Source organism: Scyliorhinus torazame, chromosome 7, assembly GCF_047496885.1.
Source record: "Scyliorhinus torazame isolate Kashiwa2021f chromosome 7, sScyTor2.1, whole genome shotgun sequence".
In the NCBI taxonomy this organism is placed as follows: Eukaryota; Metazoa; Chordata; class Chondrichthyes; order Carcharhiniformes; family Scyliorhinidae; genus Scyliorhinus; species Scyliorhinus torazame.
Window position 1 is genome coordinate 63824376 of NC_092713.1, and position 22121 is coordinate 63846496.

Consider the following 22121-nt stretch of genomic DNA (forward strand, 5'->3'; position numbering starts at 1 on the left):
AATGCCCACCACTGCTCTTCTGTAGATTTCCCCAGAAGCAACTCTTTCCAGTCTACCGTGGCCATATCCTGCCTTATTTTATTAAAAGTCCGCTCTCCCCCAATCCACAATCTCAATGTCAGAATAAGAATCTGAGGAAAAATTTCTTAGCTCAAAGGATTGTGAATTTTGGAATTCTCTACTCTCGAGTGCTGTGGATGTTCAGTCACTGAGGGTGTATTGCAGACAGAAGTCGATAGATTTAGATTAGGAAGAGAATGGAGGAATATTGGGATGTTGTGGGAAGATGCAGTTGAGGTGGATGATCAGCCTCTGTAATTATTTTGTTGAATGGTGTAGGAGACCCAAAGTGCCAAATGATCCAGTCCAACTCCTATTTCTTATGTTTAAATGGTGGATTTTACTGTAGAGGGATATCATAGTTAAGGTCTCAGTGGGTTTAAGACATTCAAACAGTTTTTTCCAGAAATATTTGCTTCTTGTTATTTTGTCGATTACAACCACAACATTTTTCATGCAGGTTTTTAAAAACATTTTTTATTAGGACTAAAATCAGATACAATAAATCTGTAGCAACTTCAAACAGGGCAAGGTTTTTCTGAGAGACTACCTTTATAATGCTCTTCAATTTAGTGTAATGAACATCTACAAAATAGATTACTGACGTTCTATATACTCACTGGAAGCACAAAATGTAAGTCGGTCTATCAGTAGATTGTCTCTTATGAGAGTGTCTTATTTGCAATGCTCATGGAAAATGGTTCCTTCATTAAGTCATTTTGATCTTCAATGAAATTAATCTTTCTAGTTTTAGTACTGTCATATGTTTAGATCATGACAGCTCTGTGGGGAGTAGTCAAGGAAAGGATCGATCTCTCTCACCTTTGATTGGGTTTGTGGAGGTCAGCGCGGCCATCATTAGGAGGAAGGTCAATATGAGAAGGAAGTGAGAGATAATGCGCTGTCGGACGATGATAAGAGGGGTGTTGAGGGGGTGGTAGATTTTCAGAAGGAGAAACACTGTGGCCTGCCATCTGCAAATGAAACACAAGGGTTAACATTGACTTTATAAAGAGCACAGTCTTAGTGATGGTCCAATTAGCCTTTCAACACAGATATATGATCTTTACCAATGGACTATTATCTTCAAATGTAAGCTGTGTTACGTAGAATGGAAACTAAAGCTAAAATGGTCCAAATGACCAGATCTACATAACTGTTAACTTTTTGATTAGAACTTGAATTTAAATCCGATTAAGTTAAAACGGAGGACAACAGGAAGTTTAAAATTGTACACACAATTCCATAGGCTACATTTTCCTTTAACCTCCCATATCAGGTCCACGCAGAACCTTCACCCTCTGGTCCAACTCCAATGACATCAAATCAGTTTCCCAGGTTGCAGTCAAATCCAAGACTGGCAGAATTCCTACCAACACTCCTAGCGAAAACACCCAGAAAAATCCATGCTGTGCTGCAGCAGGACTTACCAATGGTGGATATTGATACATGGAAGCATTGTGAGGATCAATAGTAGCCATTGATTGCACATCAGCATCTCTTGCATTTAACACTCTTAAGTAGACTTCAGCACTGCCAACCTAAAATTTGAAAATTAAATCAAATCATCTATTAATTCCTCAAGAACATAAATAATTTTATTCTGCTTATTCCCCTCCATAAAGCACAATAATTGTTGGAAAGTGTATTACTTCAGTACACATGCTCATGTAAGAAATACATGCCCTTCTTCACAATCCCCCATGCCAATACTCATTATGAACTTCTCACAATTATGAATAGCCCATAAACTGATTTAAAAAGTCAGAGATGAATCAATAATAACATTGTTTAGTGGTCTCTTTGGGCCACATTATAACTGAAACTTTCTTAGAAAAGACAACACTTTCCAAAATTGCCATTCAGATGTGCAACATAAATGCATAGAAATATCTCAAATATGGAAATCAAATTGGAGCAATGTCTGGAGTGCTTCTCATGGTAATAGAGATTAGATTATTAGAGGAAGAAGCTGGATTTCTGGTGGGACAAGACCTCAAATTTGCTACATAATGCAACATAAGGAAATTAGACAGTGAAAGATATCTGATGTCAGAAGAGTATAAACTGGTCATATTACATTTTTATTTAACTTATGCACTGGAGTGCTACTTTGGGCTGCAGTAGAGTGCTTAAGTTGGAGTTTTGTGACTGAGGGAAATTAAGGGTTGATTGCAATATAAAGTCTAGTATTTCTTTGATTTAATAATTAACTAAAAATTGCTCTTTGAGTTGGAAGGAGGTGAATTTTAGGCCACCTTTAAAACAGGGCACGGTGGCATGTAAATGCAGTGCTTAGCACTGCTGCCTCACGATGCCAAGGACCCGGGTTTGATCCTGGCCCCGGGTCACTGTCCATGCGGAGTTTATATTCTCCCAGTGTCTAAGTGAGTCTCACCCCCACAGCTCAAAGATGTGCAGGGTAAGTGGATTGACCACCCTAAATTGTCCCTTAATTGAAAAAGAAAGAATTGGGTACTCTAAATTTAATTTTTAAAAAGCTTTCAAACTGGATTCATTCAGACTCTGCTTTCAGCTGCAACTAGTTAATTAGATAACTTTATTTAACCGGTTTACAAAGGCTAGATTCAGGCAGTATAAACCAGGCTATCTTACAGTGCTGACTTTGTTTGCACTGGAGTGCTACTTTGGGCTGCAGTAGGCTGCTTAAGTTGGGGTTTTGTGGCTGAGGGAGTGCAGCGAGGAGGGATTTGATTTGATTTATTGTCACGTGTACCGAGGTACAGTGAAAAGTATTGTTCTGCATACAGTCCAGACAGATTGTTCCATACATGAAAAAACATAATACATAAATACACAATGCAAATACATAGACACAGTTATTGAAAGAGGTGGTCCTTTCATTTTCTACCTGTCCTCAAAGGCAAGTGCCAGCCTTGCAGTGGGAACCATCGGGGCCACAAATAACGGCTTTCAGAGGTGATGTCATGATGTCACAGTTCAAAAAGTGACGTGGTATCAACAGGTGTAGCTGATTGCGGAGTATGGCCTGGTGGGCATTTATCAAACTATATTAAATTGGAAGTAATTTTTTTAGCAAGGGTAGAGACTTAGTTGGTTAAGTTTTTTTTTTAAATATAAAAGTCTTCTAAAGTTTTTAATTTAAAGGGTTTGTCATGGCATGAGAGCTCAAAGCCGTGGTATGCTCTTCCTGCTCTATGTGGGTAGCGGGCACATTTCCAGTCCCCAAGACTAGCATGTGTGCAGGAAGTGTGTCCAGCTCAGCTCCTAGAAGCTTGGGTTTCGGAACTGGAACAGGAACTAGGGACACTGTGGAGCTTCCGCGTGTATGAGAGAATCATAGATAGCACGCTTAGGAAGGTGGTCACACCGCAGCTGAAGGGACTTGAGGAAGGAAGTGAATTGGTGATCACCAGATAGTCCAAGAGAAACAGGCAAATAGTTTAGCAGTCCCGCCAGCAAATCTGTATTCCATTTTGGAGGCTGATCAGGGCATTGGTTCCTCCAGGGAGTGCAGACAGAGTCAAGCTTCTGGCGCCATGATAGTAATCAACTATTTTCTGATAGGTACAAAAAGGCTATTTTAATGTAAATATTAAAGCCCAGTTTTAATACCCATTTTAAAATAAGGATTTCAGCACTCATAACCTCAGGCCATGACAAAACACATAACTTCAACAGAAGTACAAAAACCTGACACATGCATAAACTAATTGTAGATTAAAACAACATTTTAGAACAAGCTATTGTTCTAATAAACAGATTTTCAAAGTCAGTTTGACATTAAGAAATGAGCTGTACCAGTAATCTCGATCAAGGTCGAAGTAAGCACCACAGCAATATGAAGGCACCATTGTTCATAATGTGGATAAAGTAAAGTCAGCAGAAAACCAGTAAAAAACAGTCTTGATAATAACACAAAATTGCATTCCATAGCATGCACAATATTCAAACATGAAATATTCAGAACTTATGTTGCACATTGAGGATTGACAGTTAACCATCTAATCAAATGTATTTGATTCTCACCCAAACCAATTAGGACAACATAGAGGTGTAGACAGATGGTGAAAGACTGATAAAATTTTCCTTAAACATGATGGTCTGTACGGCCATCTTTATCCAGGATCATTCTATACTTTGATCTAACTACTCGCTATCTCTATTTTCATCTTTTCACTTTTCCACTCTGACTCTTGAAGTAGATGCAAGCTGTTTTGCCATAAGCAAGAAACCATTTCTGCATTATTTCAAAAGTAAAATTGTTTATAAGTTACTTCTTTAAGTCCTTTTGCTAGCCGGACTTTATTGAGAATAGATTTAACTTTCTCTTAATTGCAATGAAATAGAGGCAATAAAAAATTCTTGTTTGCATCCGAGAAGTGTAACTCACATTTCTACTGAGTTTCTGACTTCACTAGATCCGCATGGTAGATCTCTACACACCACAAACAGCTTGTCAGATTAATGCGCTGCTTAAGAGTTGGTGCAGGAGGGGAAGATATTAGAATCCTGGATTACTGGGATTGTTTCTGGGGAAGGTGGGACCTATACAAGTGGGATGGTCTACATCTGAACTAGGATGGGACTAACATCTTTGCCAGCAGGTTTGCTAGTGTTGGGAGAAGTTTAACTTGGGAGAAGGCTAATTATCTAAATGGAAAGCAGATTCAAAATGCGTCTGGGCAGAGGGATCTGGGTGTCTTGGTTCATGAATCGCAGAAAGTCAGTATGCAGATACAGCATGTAATTAAAAAGGCAAATGGAATATTAATGTTTATTGCAAAAGGACTGGAGTATAAAAGTAGAGTAATGTTGTTGCAATTGTATAGGGTGTTGGTGAGACCACATCTGGAGTAGTGTGTCCAGTTTTGGTCTCCCTATTTGAGGAAGGATGTGGTGGCATTGGAGGCAGTTCAGAGGAGGTTCACCAGATTGATTCCGGGATGAAAAGATTGACGGATAAGAAGGGATTGAACAGTTTGGGCTTATACTCGCTGGAGTTTAAAAGAATGAGAGGGGATCTGATCGAGGTGTACAAAATACTAAGAAGGATTGATAAAGTAAATGTAATCCAAACGAGAGGTCACAGATATAGGTTGGAAGTTGGTTGATTTCGAACTCAGATGAGGGTGTGTGTGATGAATTTGTGGACGTCGCTGCCCCATAGTGCATTGGAATCTGAATTATTAGTGGTTTCAAGAAGGAGATAGACATATTTTTGATTTTAAAAATGGGTTAAAGGGATATGGGGAACAAGCAGGGAAGTGGATTTGAGACCAGGAAGCTCTCAGCCATGATCTGATTGAATGGCAGCGCAGGCTTGAAGGGCTGAATTGCCTACTTCTGCTCCTAATTCCTTTATTGTAGGTTTAAACCGAGGAGCAAATTTAGAACGGAGGGTGGAATTCAGTCATTTTTAACACAAAATATTATCAACTGGATTTTCAGAGAGAATGGTTTCAAAAGTGGTTTAGAGTCACAGGTGGGAAGGAGGAGGGGTGGATGTTGGGGTGGGGAGAAGAGACATTGCAATCTGGACACATCAACAATGATGGGCTGAATGACCTTCTCCATCTAAATGCATTTTGCAATCACCAGAATTAAACCTGCATTCATCAGCTGTCCCTCGATTTGAGGAGGACGTCAACTGCCTTGAGTCTTCATGTTACTGAACAAACCAGTTCCTATCAGCAGATCTTTGAGCGCAGAGGGCTATAGAATTCTCTCAGCGCAGAAGGAGGCCATTTGGCTCATCGAGTCGGCAACAACCTCAGAAAGAGCACTCTACCAAGGACCACACCCCCATCCTTGAACACTAAGAGGCAATTTAGCATGGCCAATCCACCTAACCTGCCCAGGTTTGGACTGTGGGAGAAAACCCATACAGACATGGCGAGAAATTGCAAATTCCACAGTCACCAAAGGCTGGTATTGAACTTTGGTCCCTAGCGCTGTGAGGCAGCAGTGCTGAGCACTGCGCCACCTTGCTGCCCATTTGGAAAGATGACCTGTGTTGTGAGATCCTTTACTTTGCCTCTCTGCCACTCCTCCCAGTCATCAATTACAAAGCTGGCACACTTCAAGGAGAACTTCTGATGACAGGGAAGCATTTGCTTTTGTCTTGCTCGGGAAAACTGGTCATTTTAGAGTTGAGAAAACTGGACCTGGATCATGGGAGACGCTTTTCACCCATCCTGATAATGTCCAGTCGATCAAAGTTGATTTTGCAGGAGTTTTGCCTGAATGCAAAATCACAAGCATTTATCAACAGTCCTCCCATTGAATCCAGAGGATGCCGTGGTGGTATTGCTTATGGAATTTCACTAGCGCTCTTGTCTGTCTCTGATAAGACAGGTCATATCTCAGGACAGTACAGGAGTGTGTGACGGCAAATGCTCTGTATACTTGGACTCTTGTTGACATATGTTGTCAAACATTTACTTCTGTTGTTTGTAGAAGGCTGAACTGGCGCAGCTGATCCAATGTTAAGATCCCCTAGTTAGCCTGCTGAGGCTAGTTACTGAGTTTAAGAGAGATAGCCACCAAGGCATGTGAGGTTGCTCAATATATTCCAGAGTCTCTCTTTAACATTATATGGGAGATGGAATATTTGGCTGTCCAGGTGTGGGTTGATATTTTGTTTGCACATCATTCAACCTGCAATCCAGACTGTAAAGAGGAAAATATAACCTGTTAAACCTTTGACTTGATAAATGTATCCATGTGTCATTTACATATACCTGTGGAATTCCGTTGAGCTGGCCCATTGTGAGGGATGGTTTAACTGGTAAGGATCGTATCGGAACTTTCCAGCGCCCACTATAAACCTGATTGTGATTATCAAATATATCAATCTTTGCCCAGCCTCTGGAAACCAGGCGCTGAACTTCTTGGCCGTATGGATCAAAGCCCCCTGCAGCTTGAAGTTCAATTACCAGTGAGATTCCAGGGGAAGGGCGGACTCTATCAGCAAATGAAACAAAAAAAGTTAGAAGACATCTTTGATCTTTTACTGTTTACGGTCTTTGAACATATTGTTGTTTTCCATAATCATGTCCATCTCTCCTACAATCCCCATCTGAGCCCTGCCAATTACGTTTCAGCATCTTGTACAGCATTAGAATAACTCTAACCAAAGTAATAAATGAGATTCTCTGTGAATGACCAAAGTGCAGTAGTCCAATTCATCCTCCTCAACCTCTTTGCAACCTTCAACAAAGTCAACACATCATTCTCTTCCAGCTATTTTCCTCTCCTTGCCCAGCCCTATGTGACTTCACTCACTTTCTTCTTCTCCTACCTCTTTAGATGTAGTCAGAACATCATCAGCAATGGTTTATCTTTCCACTGATGGGTGTCACCTCAAGTCTCCCTCAAGGATCTATTCTTGATTCTCTCTTCTTTCTCATCTACATGTCATATCTTGGTGACATCACGGTGGCACAGTGGTCAGCACTACTGCCTCACAGCACCAGAGGCCCATGTTGAAATCCGTCCTGGGGTGACTGCGTAACTGCACACAGACATTCTCCACATGTCTGCACACGTTTCCCCCGGGTGCTCTGGTACACTCCCAAGTCCAAACAAGTGTAGGTTAGGTGGATTGGCCATGCTAAATTGCTCCTTAGTGTCCAAAGATGTGTAGGTTAGGTGGGTTATGAGGTTACGGGGATAGGGCGGGACAGTGGGCCTAGGTAGGCTACTCTTTTAGAGGATCGGTGCAGACTCGGTGAGCCAAATGGCTTCCTTCTGCACTGCAGGAATTCTATGGTTCTATGAGATCAGCATTTGGCTTTAGCTCTGTATTTATATTATGGCCTATAACAGATGCAGGATGTCTTGGGCACAGTGGGTAGCCTTCCTGCCTTAGAGCCAGAAGCTCAGTGTTTGAGGCCCGCCCAGGACTTGATGGCCAAGGAAGTGGTGTTCAAAATGTGGCTGAACAGGTCGCGTGTCAACATATAAATCATCCAACGCATGCCAATGGCAGGCAGCAAGAACAGGAGAAATTCCTGGTCAGCCATGTGATGGAGCCTCTAACATCACACCAGACTACAACAAGCACATAAAAGTGCATGGTGCTACAGAAACCTGAACTCCCTAAGTGAACTGTAAAACACCATACACCATAACAGGTGCAAGAATAACAATATTGCACGACAGATACAGGTGTTCAGGTCACTGATAATCTGGTTTTCGCTTGAATTTATTTTTGATGCCCCTGGTGGATTCCTGAACTGAATTGCAGGAGTCTCATTTTGATGAATTTACTTTCCTGTACTTATTTCAGACCATGATTTCTATATTTATTTGCCCAGTTGGAGCTTGTAATGCATCTTTTCTGGGTCTTGAACAGTTTAACCAGCAGCCCTAAAGACATCCCCCATATATTCAGGTTAGATGGGTTAAATTGTGAGGTGGAGGAAAGTGCATTGTGTAGGCAGACACTACTTGATCAGGAACAGGTATTAATATAGCATTAGATACATGGGCATTCATGGACTGAATGGTCAACCTGTGTGCATTTTACACTCTAAAATGATTCAAAGCTCATATGGTCTGTATTTAAAACAATGCTTTAGCAGCACAGAATAATACAGTAATTGAAGAGTCCCCAATTCTGCCTGCAATTGACAGTAAACAGAGTATTATTTGCATTTGTGCAATGGTCAAGAATAGACTCCCCAACACCACAAACCCTGTCAGAATATATTTTGTGAACATGCATAGTGCTTGTATTATTCCTCGTGTCTGAATAAAACTCGTAGTCTTACAGTTGAAGTAGATGCTTTATTTCTATGAGTTTGTTCTCTCTCCAGCGCTTATACTATGTTACATCTGAGCTGCCCGTCTGTGTCCTGCTCACCAGCTGCCGTTCCTGTGAAGAGTGTATTGACTTCCGGTTTGTTTATGTATATATATATATACACACACACACACACACACATTTCTGGTGCTCCCTCTAGTGGTTACTTAGTTGTAGTGTATTTACATGAACCCCTTGTGTATATACAATGATGCATATAACTATATCCCCACTTTTTTTTTTTTAAAACATATTTTCTGTGCATTGTTCAAGAAAATTGTACAAAACAGGTAGATAGATGATGATATGTACAAGTTGTGATGATATTGATGATTATACAAAGCCAATTAATATTTGAGTCCAATCTTAATTTTAAAAAATGAGTCCAAACTTTATGAATTTGTTCGGTTGAGTTTTTTTTCTGTTGTTGATGTGGTGATATTGATTTTGTAATTTCTTTGTGAATGTCATCAGTGTTCTTGTTTTCAAGTTAGCAACAAATCATCACAGGGGGTCAGAGTTGTCGAACCACTGATGTTGACTGACGTGGACGTTTTTCTGTGCTTGAGGTATCAATTTAGTGTGTCATCTGTCTTGAAAGCTGGTGTGCTCGTTTGTTCTGGAGCAAATGTGAATTTGTGAGATACGTTGTCATGCCATGGTATGTTTGTAGTCTTGTCATTGTTTTGGAGTGTGCTGTTGCATTGTCCTTCATATGCAGAGTTGTACCATGTTGTACAGGTCGTTGTCTCATTGTTGTTGTTTCTTTGTTGTTTTCGTTGTCGTAGTTGTTGTTTTTGTCATGCTTGTTGTTTCTGTTTTTGTTGTTTTTGCTGTTGTTCTTGTTGTTGTCGTGCTTGTTGTTGTCTTTGTTATGCTTCTTGTTGTTGTTTTTGTTGTTGTGCTTGTGCTTCTTGTTGTGCTTCTTGTTGTGCTTCTTGTTGTTACTGTTTCTGTTGTGCTTCTGGTTGTTCTTGTTGCGCTCAATGACTGTTCCATGTGGATAATTTGAGTCATTCTCAAAATTATTGGTGTCAGTGTCCTTTGTGGTATCTGATGTTTCATTGAGCATTTCTTCTTGAGGATTGTGGGAATGATCTGATGTTGCATTGATGTTGCTGTCATCAGTCATTTGTGGTGGATTGGATTCCTCTTCTTTGGTTTCTTGGTGCTCCTCTTCTGGAGTCAAAATCTTCAAGATTTCATTTTCTTGTGGGTAGTTTTGAGTAGATGAGGTTTCAATTGATGTGGTCTCACTAGACTCATGAGTGGTTGTGCTTTTATTGCCAAGTTCTTTTGTACAGACGAGCTGAGATCTATCAGTCTCACTGTGATCTTGCACATCTTGTATGGGAATTGTGATTTCTTCGTCACTTGTCTCACATACAGTGGGGAGACGTACATTTGTCTTCTTGTTGATTATGTGAGCTTGGTAGACATTCATAGTCTGCTTCTGGTTGCTCACATAAGGTTGATAGACCTTCATGGTCTTGTTCATGCATGGACTTCGCTCTGGAGTCTTTAGTTGCTTCCATTTTGGAGTCTGTCAACAAGCTCTCTGTGGAGGCTTGCGTCGCTCTGTGTGTGGAGTCTTTCATCGCTCTGTGTGTGGAGCCGTGCAGTGTTCTCTGTGGAGTCGATCTGTGCTCTCTCAACAGAGTTGTTCAGTACTTTCTGTCTGGCATTGTTTTCTTCTTGGGTATTTGACAGGTTGCTGTGGTCATCCAATGTATTGATGATTTGCCACTGCATCATGGTATTGGATTCATCTACCATGAGTAGAGACGTGTTGAGCTTTTCAACCTTGTCGCTGATGCTATGATTAGCATATATGAATAACTCAGACATGGCTGAGTAGTATTTTTCAATAAACATAGAACATAGATCTTTTTTTGTTTCGGATTTGTTACTGTCCTCTTCATGTTCAATGAACAAATCATCATCTTTGGTTTCAGATTTGGCATTGTGCTTCTTCACTTTGGGTGGTGCAAACTGCTTGTTCCAGGGTGCTGCGAAAGTTATGTTCAATTGCTGGTATAAGTTCAGGCATTGTTGTGCCTTTTGAGGTTAAATTTGTTTATTTTGTGCCTTTAACAGCCTTGTTTGTGATTTTTGGGCATTTCCCCTTTAAGTGGGCATAGTCTGTATTGTCCGACCTCATGACGCTCGTGACGTAAAGCATAGGAATCGATTGCCCATGCTCAAATCGATTTTCCTTTACTGTGCGCTTTTTTGTAAACTGCACATGCGTGACTTGCGCATGAGCAGATCCCTCTTCGAGCTGTGCGCTCTTTTTGTTCAACCCGCGCATGCATAGAACGATCTGCGCCCAAAACTTCTTTTTTCAATTGCGCATGCGGTTTCCTGCGCATGCGCAGACCCAGATTTGCGACTTTTGTTCCCCGGGCAGTTTAAAATGTGCTCAGATGCCATTTTAACTTCTTCAGACCCGTGGAAAAGAACTTTTTTGCCGTTTTCCTTGTTTAAACACTATTTTTTTTCTTGTGATCTGCACTTATCAATCACGATTTCCAGCATTAAACCTTTCTGTTCTGATGATTGTTTGAGTTTCGCAACACTCATTCCCTGTGCAATTTGGTCTCTAAGCATTGAATGTCTTAAAGCAGCATTGTTACTGGTGTTACAGTAATCTTCAAATTTTTTAAGTATTACTTCTACTTTGGTGTTGTCTTCACTTTTCAAGTAATTAAAGCAGTTATAGATTTCTCTAGCTTCATGTCCTGCCAGTAGAAGTGCTATTTTCATTTCTTCTGAGGCCGTGCTCAACTTATTAGCTGTGATATACAGATTGAACGTTTGTTTAAAAATTTTCCATCTATTACTTAAATTACCGATTGTTTTCACCTGCGGTGGAGTTCCAACAAGTTGCATCGAATCAGCGAAGTCTCCCCACATAAGAGTTTTCTTCTGTTTTTGATCATGCTTTGTCTGCATATTGTGTAACCTTCGAGTAAGCGTTCTGAAGTCACCTGGTACCATGTATTATTCCTTGTGTCTGAATAAAGCTCGTAGTCTTACAGTTGAAGTAGATGCTTTATTTCTATGAGTTCGTTCTCTCTCCAGCGCTTATACTATGTTACATCTGAGCTGCCTGTGTCCTGCACACCAGCTGCCGTTCCTGTGAAGAGCGTCTTGGCTTCCTGTTTGTCTATGTATTTATACATCTCTGGTGCTCCCTCTAGTGGTTACTTAGATGTAGTGTATTTACATTAACCCCCTGTGTATAGTGTACAGTGATGCGTATCACTACAGTGCTGTCATTGAAGTCATGTGTTCTAATACGGGTTGGGCTTTTTCCCTTTTGGCTTTGACAGCCCTGAGGATTGGATTGAGAGAACCATGATGTAATGACGTCATGATAGCAAAGAACAGCGCAGCACAGGAACAGGCCCTTTGGCCCTCCAAGCATGCACCGGTCATGATACCACCCTTGGCCAAAACGTACAGCACTTCTGGGTGCAGTATCCCTCTACACCCATCCTATCCATTTATTTGTCAAGATGCCTTTTGAACGCAACCTCCCCTGACTGCGCATTCCAGGCACTCACCACCCTGTGTAAAAAAACCTGCCTTGCACATCGCCTCTAAACATTGCCCCACGGACCTTAAATCTATGCCCCTTAGTGACTGACCTCTCCACCCTGGGAAAGAGTACCTGCCGATCCTTGCCCCTCATAATCCATGCCCCTCATAACCTCTATCGGGTCACTTCTCAAACTCTGTCATTCTAATAAAAACAGTCCGAGACTATTCAGCCTCTCCGCATAGCTAACACCCTCCAGACCATGCAACATCCTGGTAAACCTCCTCTGCACCCTCTCCAAAGCCTCCACATCCTTCTGGTAGTGTGGCAACCAGAATTGTGCGCAATATTCCAAGTGCGGCCTTACCACTTTTCTATACAACTAGCGTGACTTGTCAGTTTTTATACTCGATGCCCCGTCCATTGATTATGGGCAGTACTAGAGCACATACATTCTGTCCGTAATGCATATCGCTATTACCTTGGCACTGGCTGCTTTGCAGATAATATTCCAAAGGTGCCTTTGACTCCTTCAGACATGTAGTGAGGCCCGGCTCCCATTTCACAGTACACTGCAGGTAAGGCAGATGGCTTCCCCATCTCCTGTCCATTATTATACAAACCAGTAACCAAGCGGATAAGGCGATATGTTGGGACAAGGCCAAGGAGAAAATCATAAAAGACAACAAATCCTGCCCTGTAAACAGAAATATTAGTTATGAAACAATGTGTTTTTTTTACATATCAAGTTCAAGAATAGCTTTGGAGCCAAAATACCAATCCTGTGGCAGAAGGAAGGCAATGTATTACATCTGGAGGTGTTATTTTAAAGATTCTGCTTTGTGATGAAAAGTCTCATTTTAAGTGCCCCTAGTGCCTTAATATTCGTTTCCAGTATGCTTTTGAGTTGCCATGATGGCACTTAAGAGATGGTCTTGTCTTTTATTGTGCTGTATAAACAGTATAATAATTTCTTTTATAAAATTATGAAAAAATTTTGAGCAGAAGCAATTTTTGGTCTTTGAATGGATTTATTACTTTAAAATTTTCACACATGCTGCAGCAAAGAATGGGAAAATGCCTCTTTGCTTCAAATCACCGAGCAGAAACTTCTAGCCAAGTTCCGCACACGAGTATGGCCTCAACCGGGACCTTGGATTCATGTCGCATTACATTCATCCCCCACCATTTGGCCCGGGCTTGCAAAATCGTACCAACTGTCCTGCCTTGAGACAATTTACACCTCTTTAACCTGTGATTACCCCTATCTCTGGATCTGTAAAGATTTAATTACCTGCAAATGCTCGCATTCAAAGCATTGTCTTGCATCTTTGGCTTTGTCTATATATATGTTTCTGGAACCTATCTCTTCATTCACCTGAGGAAGGAGCAGTGCTCCAAAAACTAGTGATTCGAAACAAACCTGTTGGACTTTAACCTGGTGTTGTAAGACTTCTTACTCAAATAATTTGGATACTGGAGCCTCTAGTGGATGGCATCATTTATTGCATGCTGCAAAAAAGTTCGATGGGGGATATGTGATGGAACCTTTAACTACACACATGCAATTCAAACACACGTTTATTGAGCTAATCCAATACCAATTTGATCTGAAGATGAACTAACCCCATTTTGTTTTTGTTTTAATTGAATTTTCTCTTTTTTAAAATTGCTGTAAGGGCAACCAAAGCACCCATCAAATTTACTTCCTCGTCTACTTCTCTACATGGCACTCTAAAGTCAATTGATAAAAGGTATGCCAACTTCTCATGCACATATTTCTGTTCCCCGTTAAGAAGCATTGGGCTCAAATACCAAAGTACAAACCAGGAGTAATAGGCCATTCAGCCCCGAGAACCTGCTCCACCATTTAATAGGATCATGGCTAATCTGATAGTAATCTCAAATCTGCAATCGGTTTTCCCTCAATAACCTACCACACCCTTGCTTACCAAGAATCTATCAATCTTAGAATATTCAAAGTCTCTGCTTCTACCACCTTTTTCTGGAAAAGAGTTCCAAACACCTGCTACCCTCAGAAAGAGAATTTCACTTCATCTCCATTTTAAATGGGTGACTTCTTACCTTTAAATGGTGATCTCGAGTTATAGATTCTCCCGAAAAATTAAACATTCTTCCTATATCCACCGTGTCAATACCTGTCAGGACCTTTTATGTTTCAATCAAGTGACCTCCTACTCTTTTAAACTCCAGCAGATACAAGACTAGCCTGTCCAATCTTTCCTCATAAGACAACCCACCCCACTCATTCCAGGCATCAGTCTGGTAAGCCTTCTCTGAACTGCTTCTAATGCATTTACATCCTTCCTTAAATAAGCTGACTAACAGTGTACACAATACTCCAAATGTGGTTGCACTAGTACAACTAAAGTATAACCTCCCTAAATGATAACATTCCATTAGCTTTCCTAATTACTTGCTGTACCTGCATACTAGCCTTTTGCAATTCATGCATTAGGACACCCAGATCCCTCTGCACCACAGAGCTTTGCAATTCCCACCATTTAAATAACATGCTTATTTTTTAAATTATTTCAGCAAAAATGGAGAATTTATCATTTTCCCACATTTTTCTATTTGCCAGATCTTTGCCCACTCACTTAACCTATCTATATCTTTTTGTAGCCTCCTTTTGTCTTCTTCACAACCTACTTTCCTACCTATCTTGGGGTCACCAGCAAATTTAGCAACCATCCCTTCATCCAAGTCATTCATATAAATTGTAAACAGTTGTGGTCCAAGCACTGATCCTGTGGGCACACAGCTGTCAACCTGAAAAATACCTATTTATGCCTACTCTCTGCTTCTTGTTAGCCAAACAATCTTCCATTCATGCCAATATATTATCCCCTATACTATGTGCTTTTATTTTCTGCAATAACCTTTGATGTGGCACTTTATCAAATGCCTTCTGGAAATCGAAGTACCATGGGTGGGATTCTCTGATCCTGAGGCTAAGTGTTGACGCCGTCATAAACGGCATAGCATTTTACAATGGCGTAAACAGGCACACAGGATCAGCGATCCTGCGCCTCACAGGGGGCCAGCACAGCACTGGAGCGACTCATACAGATCCAGCTGCCGATACCGGCGTCAAACGGGCGCCGTGGGTCTGCACATGCGCGCTGCAGCCGGCACGAATTCGCGCATGCGCTTCATGATCTGCGCGAACTCACGCATGCGCGTTTGTTGCCTTCTCCACGCCGGCCCCGACGCAGCACGGCGGAGCGCCCCCCCTCCCCCCCCCCGCAAACCAGGCTGCCCCCCCCACCCCCACAGGATGAACGCCAAGGTCCCGCCGGGTAGGACCACATGTGAACGGCGGCGGCGGGACTCGGCCTATCTCGGCAGCCACTCGGCCCAACGCGCGCGGAGAATCGCCTACGTGGCCCCCGACCGGCGCCGATTCTCCGGTGACTGGAGAAATCGGCAGAGCGGCGTTGCATGAATCGCGCCCCCCCCCCCCCCCCCCCACCCCCCGCCCGACACACACCCAACCGATTCTCCGACCCGGCCCGGGGTTAGAGAATCCCGCTCCATAAATACATCCTCCAGTTTCCCTTTATCGAGAGCACATGTTACTTCTTTAAAGAAATCTAATAAATTGGTTAAACATTATTCCCCTTTCTCAAACCATGTTGCCACTGCCTGATTACCATTAACTTATCCAAGTGCCCTCTATAAATTATTTAACAATAGCATTGAACATTTTCCCTGCGACTAAATGGTAGTTTCCTGCTTTCTGTCTCCCTCTCTTATTGAAACATTGAGCAAATTTGCTACCTTCCAATCTAATGTGACCTCCCCTGGCAATTCAATGCACCAACTATCTCACTGGATCTTTCGTTTAAGATCCTAGGATGAAATCCATTAGGATCCAGGCTCTTGTCAGCCTGCAGCTCCAACAACCTGCTCAATACCATTTCTCTGGTGACTGTAATTTTCGTGAGTTCCTCCCTCCCTTCCAATTCCTGGCTTACAGCTGCTTTTAGGATGTTACTTGAATCCTCCATAGTGGATTAGACAATTAGAATGTTCCTGATGCCATGGCCACTTCAAGAACTTAAAACATTTTTTGCGTGGGAAAGGAGAGGTAGAGAGATATAAAAGCCGAGGTTAGGTGGGGGTTAAGCTGCAAAGCACTCTGCAGCTAACAATATCCAACACCTTACAGGGCAACTTCATGAAAAATCATTGATGCCAATTAAGCTTTTCCTTTCAGGATTTATTGCCCTGTCAGGAGTCAGTAGGCCCATATTCGGCATGTTAAATACAGCAGAGCAATTGAAGCAAAGTAAATTTCACCGTACATGTGAGTTAGAGAGGAGGAGGGAGGGGATTCTGAGGTTGCGCAAGGCAAAGCAGAAAGGTTTAAAAACTTATTAGTTGTCTGTGTTTTCATGGCAGTTAAAGGGAAAAGAGAAGAAAGGTTGAGGGTGAGCAGGAGTTGACCCCAAAGTGGATTGGAAATACAATTCAGTTGAGGCACAGTATGGAAGCAGAGCGGGCTGGCAGGTGGTCAACCACCAAGTCCACAACAATCATAGAAGAAAATACAGATCACTGGGTCATAGGTAGCTCTCAAAACAGAAAATCTTGATCCAGTGGCAGAAGTAGCCATTAATTACTCACAAAGGAAAATTAAAATATACTTCTTTGTTGTAACACAACAGCCTGTAGCTGAAAAATTAACTCCCAAGTGTAAAGTAAAGTTGCCATAGTCGCAGATGACCATAGGCTGCTATTTCTTCGAGTGGGGAGAACTGACTGGAGGTGATTTAACCTGACAGTCACCACACCTCAGGCGAGGGGCAAGGTTGAGAAGGCGGGGCCTTCATGGGTAACCTCAGCCGGCACGGGAATTGAACCCGCGCTGCTGGCCTCGCTCTGCATCATGAACCAGCTGTCTAGCCAAGTGAGCTACAAGTGCAGGACATTAGGTAAAAATGGTGTGCAATGTACTAACTGGGTGCTTCAGGGAATATAAATAATTGAATCTGCAAGATGCAAGAATGTTGGTACTTACGCTGGGTCATAGGGTGCAGGTCCTAAAGCATCTGGAGGATCCAGTAAATGTTTGGCAATCATTGGTGTCTGTGGTCTGACATTGTCCTATAAAACAGTCCGTCAATGGGATTTGTTTAAAGTGTTCACATTTTTTTGTGAATGGTTTAATTTCATCATAGTGTGAAACACGAGCACGGAGACAACCAATTTGGGTATCTAACGCTAGAGCATCAACATTTTTTGTTATGTTTAACACAAATTTGTTACATTGCAAACATGTCTCTCCTTTGTCAGCACCATGTGTCTTAATCCTAACATCCACCTGTTTTTAAAAAAAATTGTATCATAGTAAACCAGGTGGTCGCTGAACAATACTGAAAATATTATGAACTGTGGGCAGTTTTGTGCTGTGTTCCTTTGCCCGGTTGGATGCAGGATATCAGCTGTTGGTGATCAAACTTTCTTTCATAAGGAGAGATTTTCATCCCACCATTCTGGGTTGGGTGTAAATTAAGATTTCTGGTAAAAGTTAGTGGAAAGGACCAAGGTATAGGATAAGTTACAAGGAAGAAAGTACATAATAACTATAATTTTCAGAAAACTTATTTTTTGGGATAGGATGGTGGCTCATGTTCATGCACACACTTCTATGGAAAATATCCACAAATAATGTGCCGCCTTACACAATGGATTATGATTCAATCAAGTAAATTAACAGAAATCAAAAGAACACCAGAACCAATGTGAAAATAGTGTGAACGTTTAGTGAAAATAATAAAAATGTCCCATTATTATTCTAAATGGTGTATTCTGTGAATATCTGATCAACTCCCCTGTTATGAAAAAAGGTTCTTTTAAACGTATGCACAAATTTACTTAAATCATAGCTACTCAAACTCTCTACTGGTTCCACCAAAATCATCAAAGAGGCAGGAAACCTTAAAACTTGACATGAAATTAAACAAATTTTCACCAGCAAAGCGAAGAGCTGCTCTTACCATGTGAGGCACCGGAGTGTGTTGGTTCAGTGCCGGATGTGGGGGAGGGGGTGGGGGTGGAGGTGGGAGCAGATGTGGAGGTGATCTTAACCCTCTTCGCATTCGCCTTCTGTTGGCTTCACTTTTCAGCATCTCAATTTCTCCTTGCAGGTCATTCACTTTGTTTATATGTTCGCGGTGCATCGCTTGCATTTCCTTTTCCAATTCTAAACCAAAACAGAGAAACCTTTTATAAGCATTCAAATACAGTACTCTGGTAAGTGAACTTTCCTACAACAGCATTGGAATTTCTATAGCGCTCCTCTCACATACATGATCATCTTAGAGCACTTGGTGGACAAGGATTGTGACATGTGGGAGAGAGAAACTAAATTTGATCGTCTTAGCTCCTGGAATGCTATACAAATACTTACTAAAAATAAAAATAATTTCCATCATTGTTTGCAAACTCCCCAACAACAAAACAAGTTATTTTAAATAAACTGGATAGATTTGCTCAAAAGCAGAAGTTACCAATTGATTATTTGCTCAATCAGAAACATTAAACAGACAGGAAGACTCAATTTCTTTCTTGAAATTAAATACTTTTTTCCTATAACAGCAATTAGCAGTCCTTACCAATGAGAGACATGCGGGTGTGTTGGTTCAGACCTGTCGTGGTGGCAATGGAGTAAAACATTCAACATCTTATGATTATTAAAAACCTTCACAGCACATCTCCTGAACCTTAATGCTAAATCCTGTTGTCACATTTTTGTCTAAGGTGGAAATGTGTAAAATTGACAGGGAATCTATTGCTCAAGAGGAGATTGGAAGCATATTCAAAAACTTGCAAAAGGGAAGTATAATTTAAAAATGTAAAATTTGCAAGCTATGGCAAAAGAGCAAGGAAGTAGGTGGCCATTCAGCCCATCTTGTCTGCACTGCCCCATGGAAAAACACCCTACTTAAGCCCACACCTCCACCCCATCCTCGTAACCCAACCTAACCTTTTGGACACTAAGGGGCAATTTAGCATGGCCAATCCACCTAACCCGCACATCTTTGGACTGTGGGAGGGAATCGTAGCTCCCGGAGGAAACGCATGCAGACATGGGGAGAATGTGGACCCGAGGCCCAAATTGAACCCGGGGCCCTGGAGCTGTGAGGCAGCAGTGCTAACCACTGTACTAACTGGGTAACTTTGTCAAGGGACCGGAACAGACACAATTGGCTACGTGTCCTCCATCTATATTTACACCATTCCCACCTGCAGTGAAGCTGCAAAGCATCAATTTTGTGCCTCCAAATTCCCCAGCCTGTAGTGTAGACGAGGTCCTATACTTCAGCCAACTCTCCTTCTCAAATTGCTATTTAGCTATAAACAAATAATAATTAGTTGATTCCCTGTGGTATTGTACATGGAGAGTTGAGCCCAAGTGTAGTCTTGGTGCCAAGTGGCGTTAGAAGGCCCAGAATAACTGGACAGATGTAATAGAGACACTATTTTAAAGTCATGTATTCTGTCAATATTGTCAGCTAACAGTTAATGCACTAGATAATCTCGAGTTCAATTTATTTAAGCTGTTGCATAGAAACCCCAGTGTCCCTTATGATCAGTTATTTATCTTAACAGCCCGATAACTAGCCGTACAATAGACCAATGAGGAGAGAGGAGCAATAAGATCCCTCATTCTACATACTGCCCAGATGAGACCAATTCTAAATGAGATTTATTTTATGTACAAATAACCTCCCTTTCTTTCTTCTTGGCCTTTCTTGGTTCATCTCTCTCCTCTCCCCCTTGTCACTTGGCCATGGTATGTTTCTTTTCTCCTCGGGTACTCTGCCATCTTGATCCTTACCCCCAGTTCATTAGTGCTGCTCTGCTTCCTACTTCTGCCATGGTCCCATGAATTAATGTATTAAATTAACCCACATAAACTGTTTCTCTTACCAGTTTCAGGAATGGCAGTAGCACAAACTTTCTTTGTGGATCCAAAAGGAGCACTCCTTCTCTATTGGGCCTCACAAAGATGGGTTTTACACTTGCCTTACAGGACGCTGCTGAGTGCCTTCCAGGTGTCATCAAGCAGTGCATTTTCAGTTTATCTCAGTATTCTCTTGCTGTGTTACAACCTCCAGTACAATCTCCATTCCTCAGATTCCAACCTCTTGAGCAACCCCCCCTACCCGCTTCATTTACTCTCTATTACGATCCATGTTCTGTGACTCCCGAAACTGAATCCTTCTTCCAGAACCTCCTCTGAACCCAGTTCTAAATCAGGTTTTAGTCACCTGATTTAATATCTTCTTCTTTGGCTCTGTCAATGTTTTCTTATAGCCTCTGAAAATTCACCTCGATTGTCGTTTGATAAAGTGCAAGGGGTCCTCATAACTCTACATTTAATTGGTCTCGTAAATTTTACTGGTGCAGGAATGTCATCAGAATCTTGCTTTTGTTACAAGTTAGTATTAGGGGGAACAAAAATAAGAAAGCAATACTTTTAGAAACAGAAGTTTGCACAATGACTGCTCTTTTAAATGGACTTCAGAAATCAAAAATAAAACTACCATAGGGTCAGAACAAGCATCTAAAGTAAAGCCTTGCTGAATTCATGACTCAGCCAGCTACCATCTGCTGTACTGCTATGCAGGTCATTTGTCCTTGAAATTCGTTTAGAGGTAAAGAGAATTCTAGGGAAAAAATACCGGTATCTGGATTTCTTAACAAATATTATTGTTTAAAGGTATCACTATGATACTTATGTTTACCTTTGTTATATTTAATTTAAAACAGACCATATGAAGAATGAATCATGCAATGGACAAAAGAATACCTCAGAAATATATTTTTTAAACAATGTACTTCATGAAGCAATAAATATCTGTTTTGACCTTGAGTAATGAGTGGAATGTGAAAGGGTCAGAAAATGTGAAGTTTAGTCTCAAAGAGAGTTTGCTTCAAAGTGTCGTCACCATTAGTTTCTTGTCTAAAATGAATACCTGTGCGAAGTCTATTCAAGGTGGCACATTTGCACTAATTGTTGGAAAATTGAGTTTCTGGCCTTTGACGCATTTAAGCAGCCAATTCCATGGCGCTGAGGACCCGGGTTCGAATCCCGGCCCTGGGTCACTGTCTGTGTGGAGTTTGCACATTCGCCCCATGTCTGGGTGGGTTTCACCCCCAGAACCCAAAGAACTGCAGTTTAGGTGGATTGGCCACATTAAATTGCCCCTTAATTGGAAAGAAGATAATTGGGTACTCTAAATTTATGAAAAATAAATAAATAAGCAGCCAATTGGCCCCAAGTCTCTGTATCAGAGAGATGAGGCATTTATGGATCAGATCTCCAGAATATAGCTACACAAGGTATGAGGTAACCAATTACACAGATATCAAACATTAACTCCATATCATCACCTCAAAGTGTCCCACATTTGGAGATTGTGAATGATTGTAGAAGTATCCATTGCCAGAGTTTGGCTGGAATATTTGGTTACATAGATACCATGAAATTGGTAGTTTATTCATGCAGATTGCTTTACATACTAATTGAGCATAACCAGTGCCAAGAGGGTTATTGACAAGCAACTTAGAAAAAACAAAATCAGGATGAAGCAGCCTACAGCCAATGTTAGCAGTCGAGCTCTTGTAATTGTAGAAGTTGCTGACCAAATTTCTTAAGACATATGTGAAAAGACTCGGTGGCCCAAAATG

The 22121-nt window shown here is 41.4% G+C and overlaps 1 protein-coding gene across 2 annotated transcripts in view; it reads right to left on the reverse strand.

The window, feature by feature from the left end:
- Positions 1-535: 535 nt before the first annotated feature.
- ccdc17 (coiled-coil domain containing 17) overlaps positions 536-22121 on the reverse strand; it is a 95243-nt gene continuing 73657 nt past the window's right edge. For both annotated transcript variants that reach the window (XM_072510817.1, XM_072510816.1), the window contains 6 exons: positions 18422-18627; positions 17443-17528; positions 12877-13092; positions 6786-7008; positions 1491-1601; positions 536-1034 (listed from right to left, as the gene is read on the reverse strand). In XM_072510817.1, coding sequence (XP_072366918.1) covers positions 879-1034; positions 1491-1601; positions 6786-7008; positions 12877-13092; positions 17443-17528; positions 18422-18627 — 998 coding nt within the window. In that variant the 3' untranslated portion in view covers positions 536-878. The remainder of the gene's footprint in view (positions 1035-1490; positions 1602-6785; positions 7009-12876; positions 13093-17442; positions 17529-18421; positions 18628-22121) is intronic.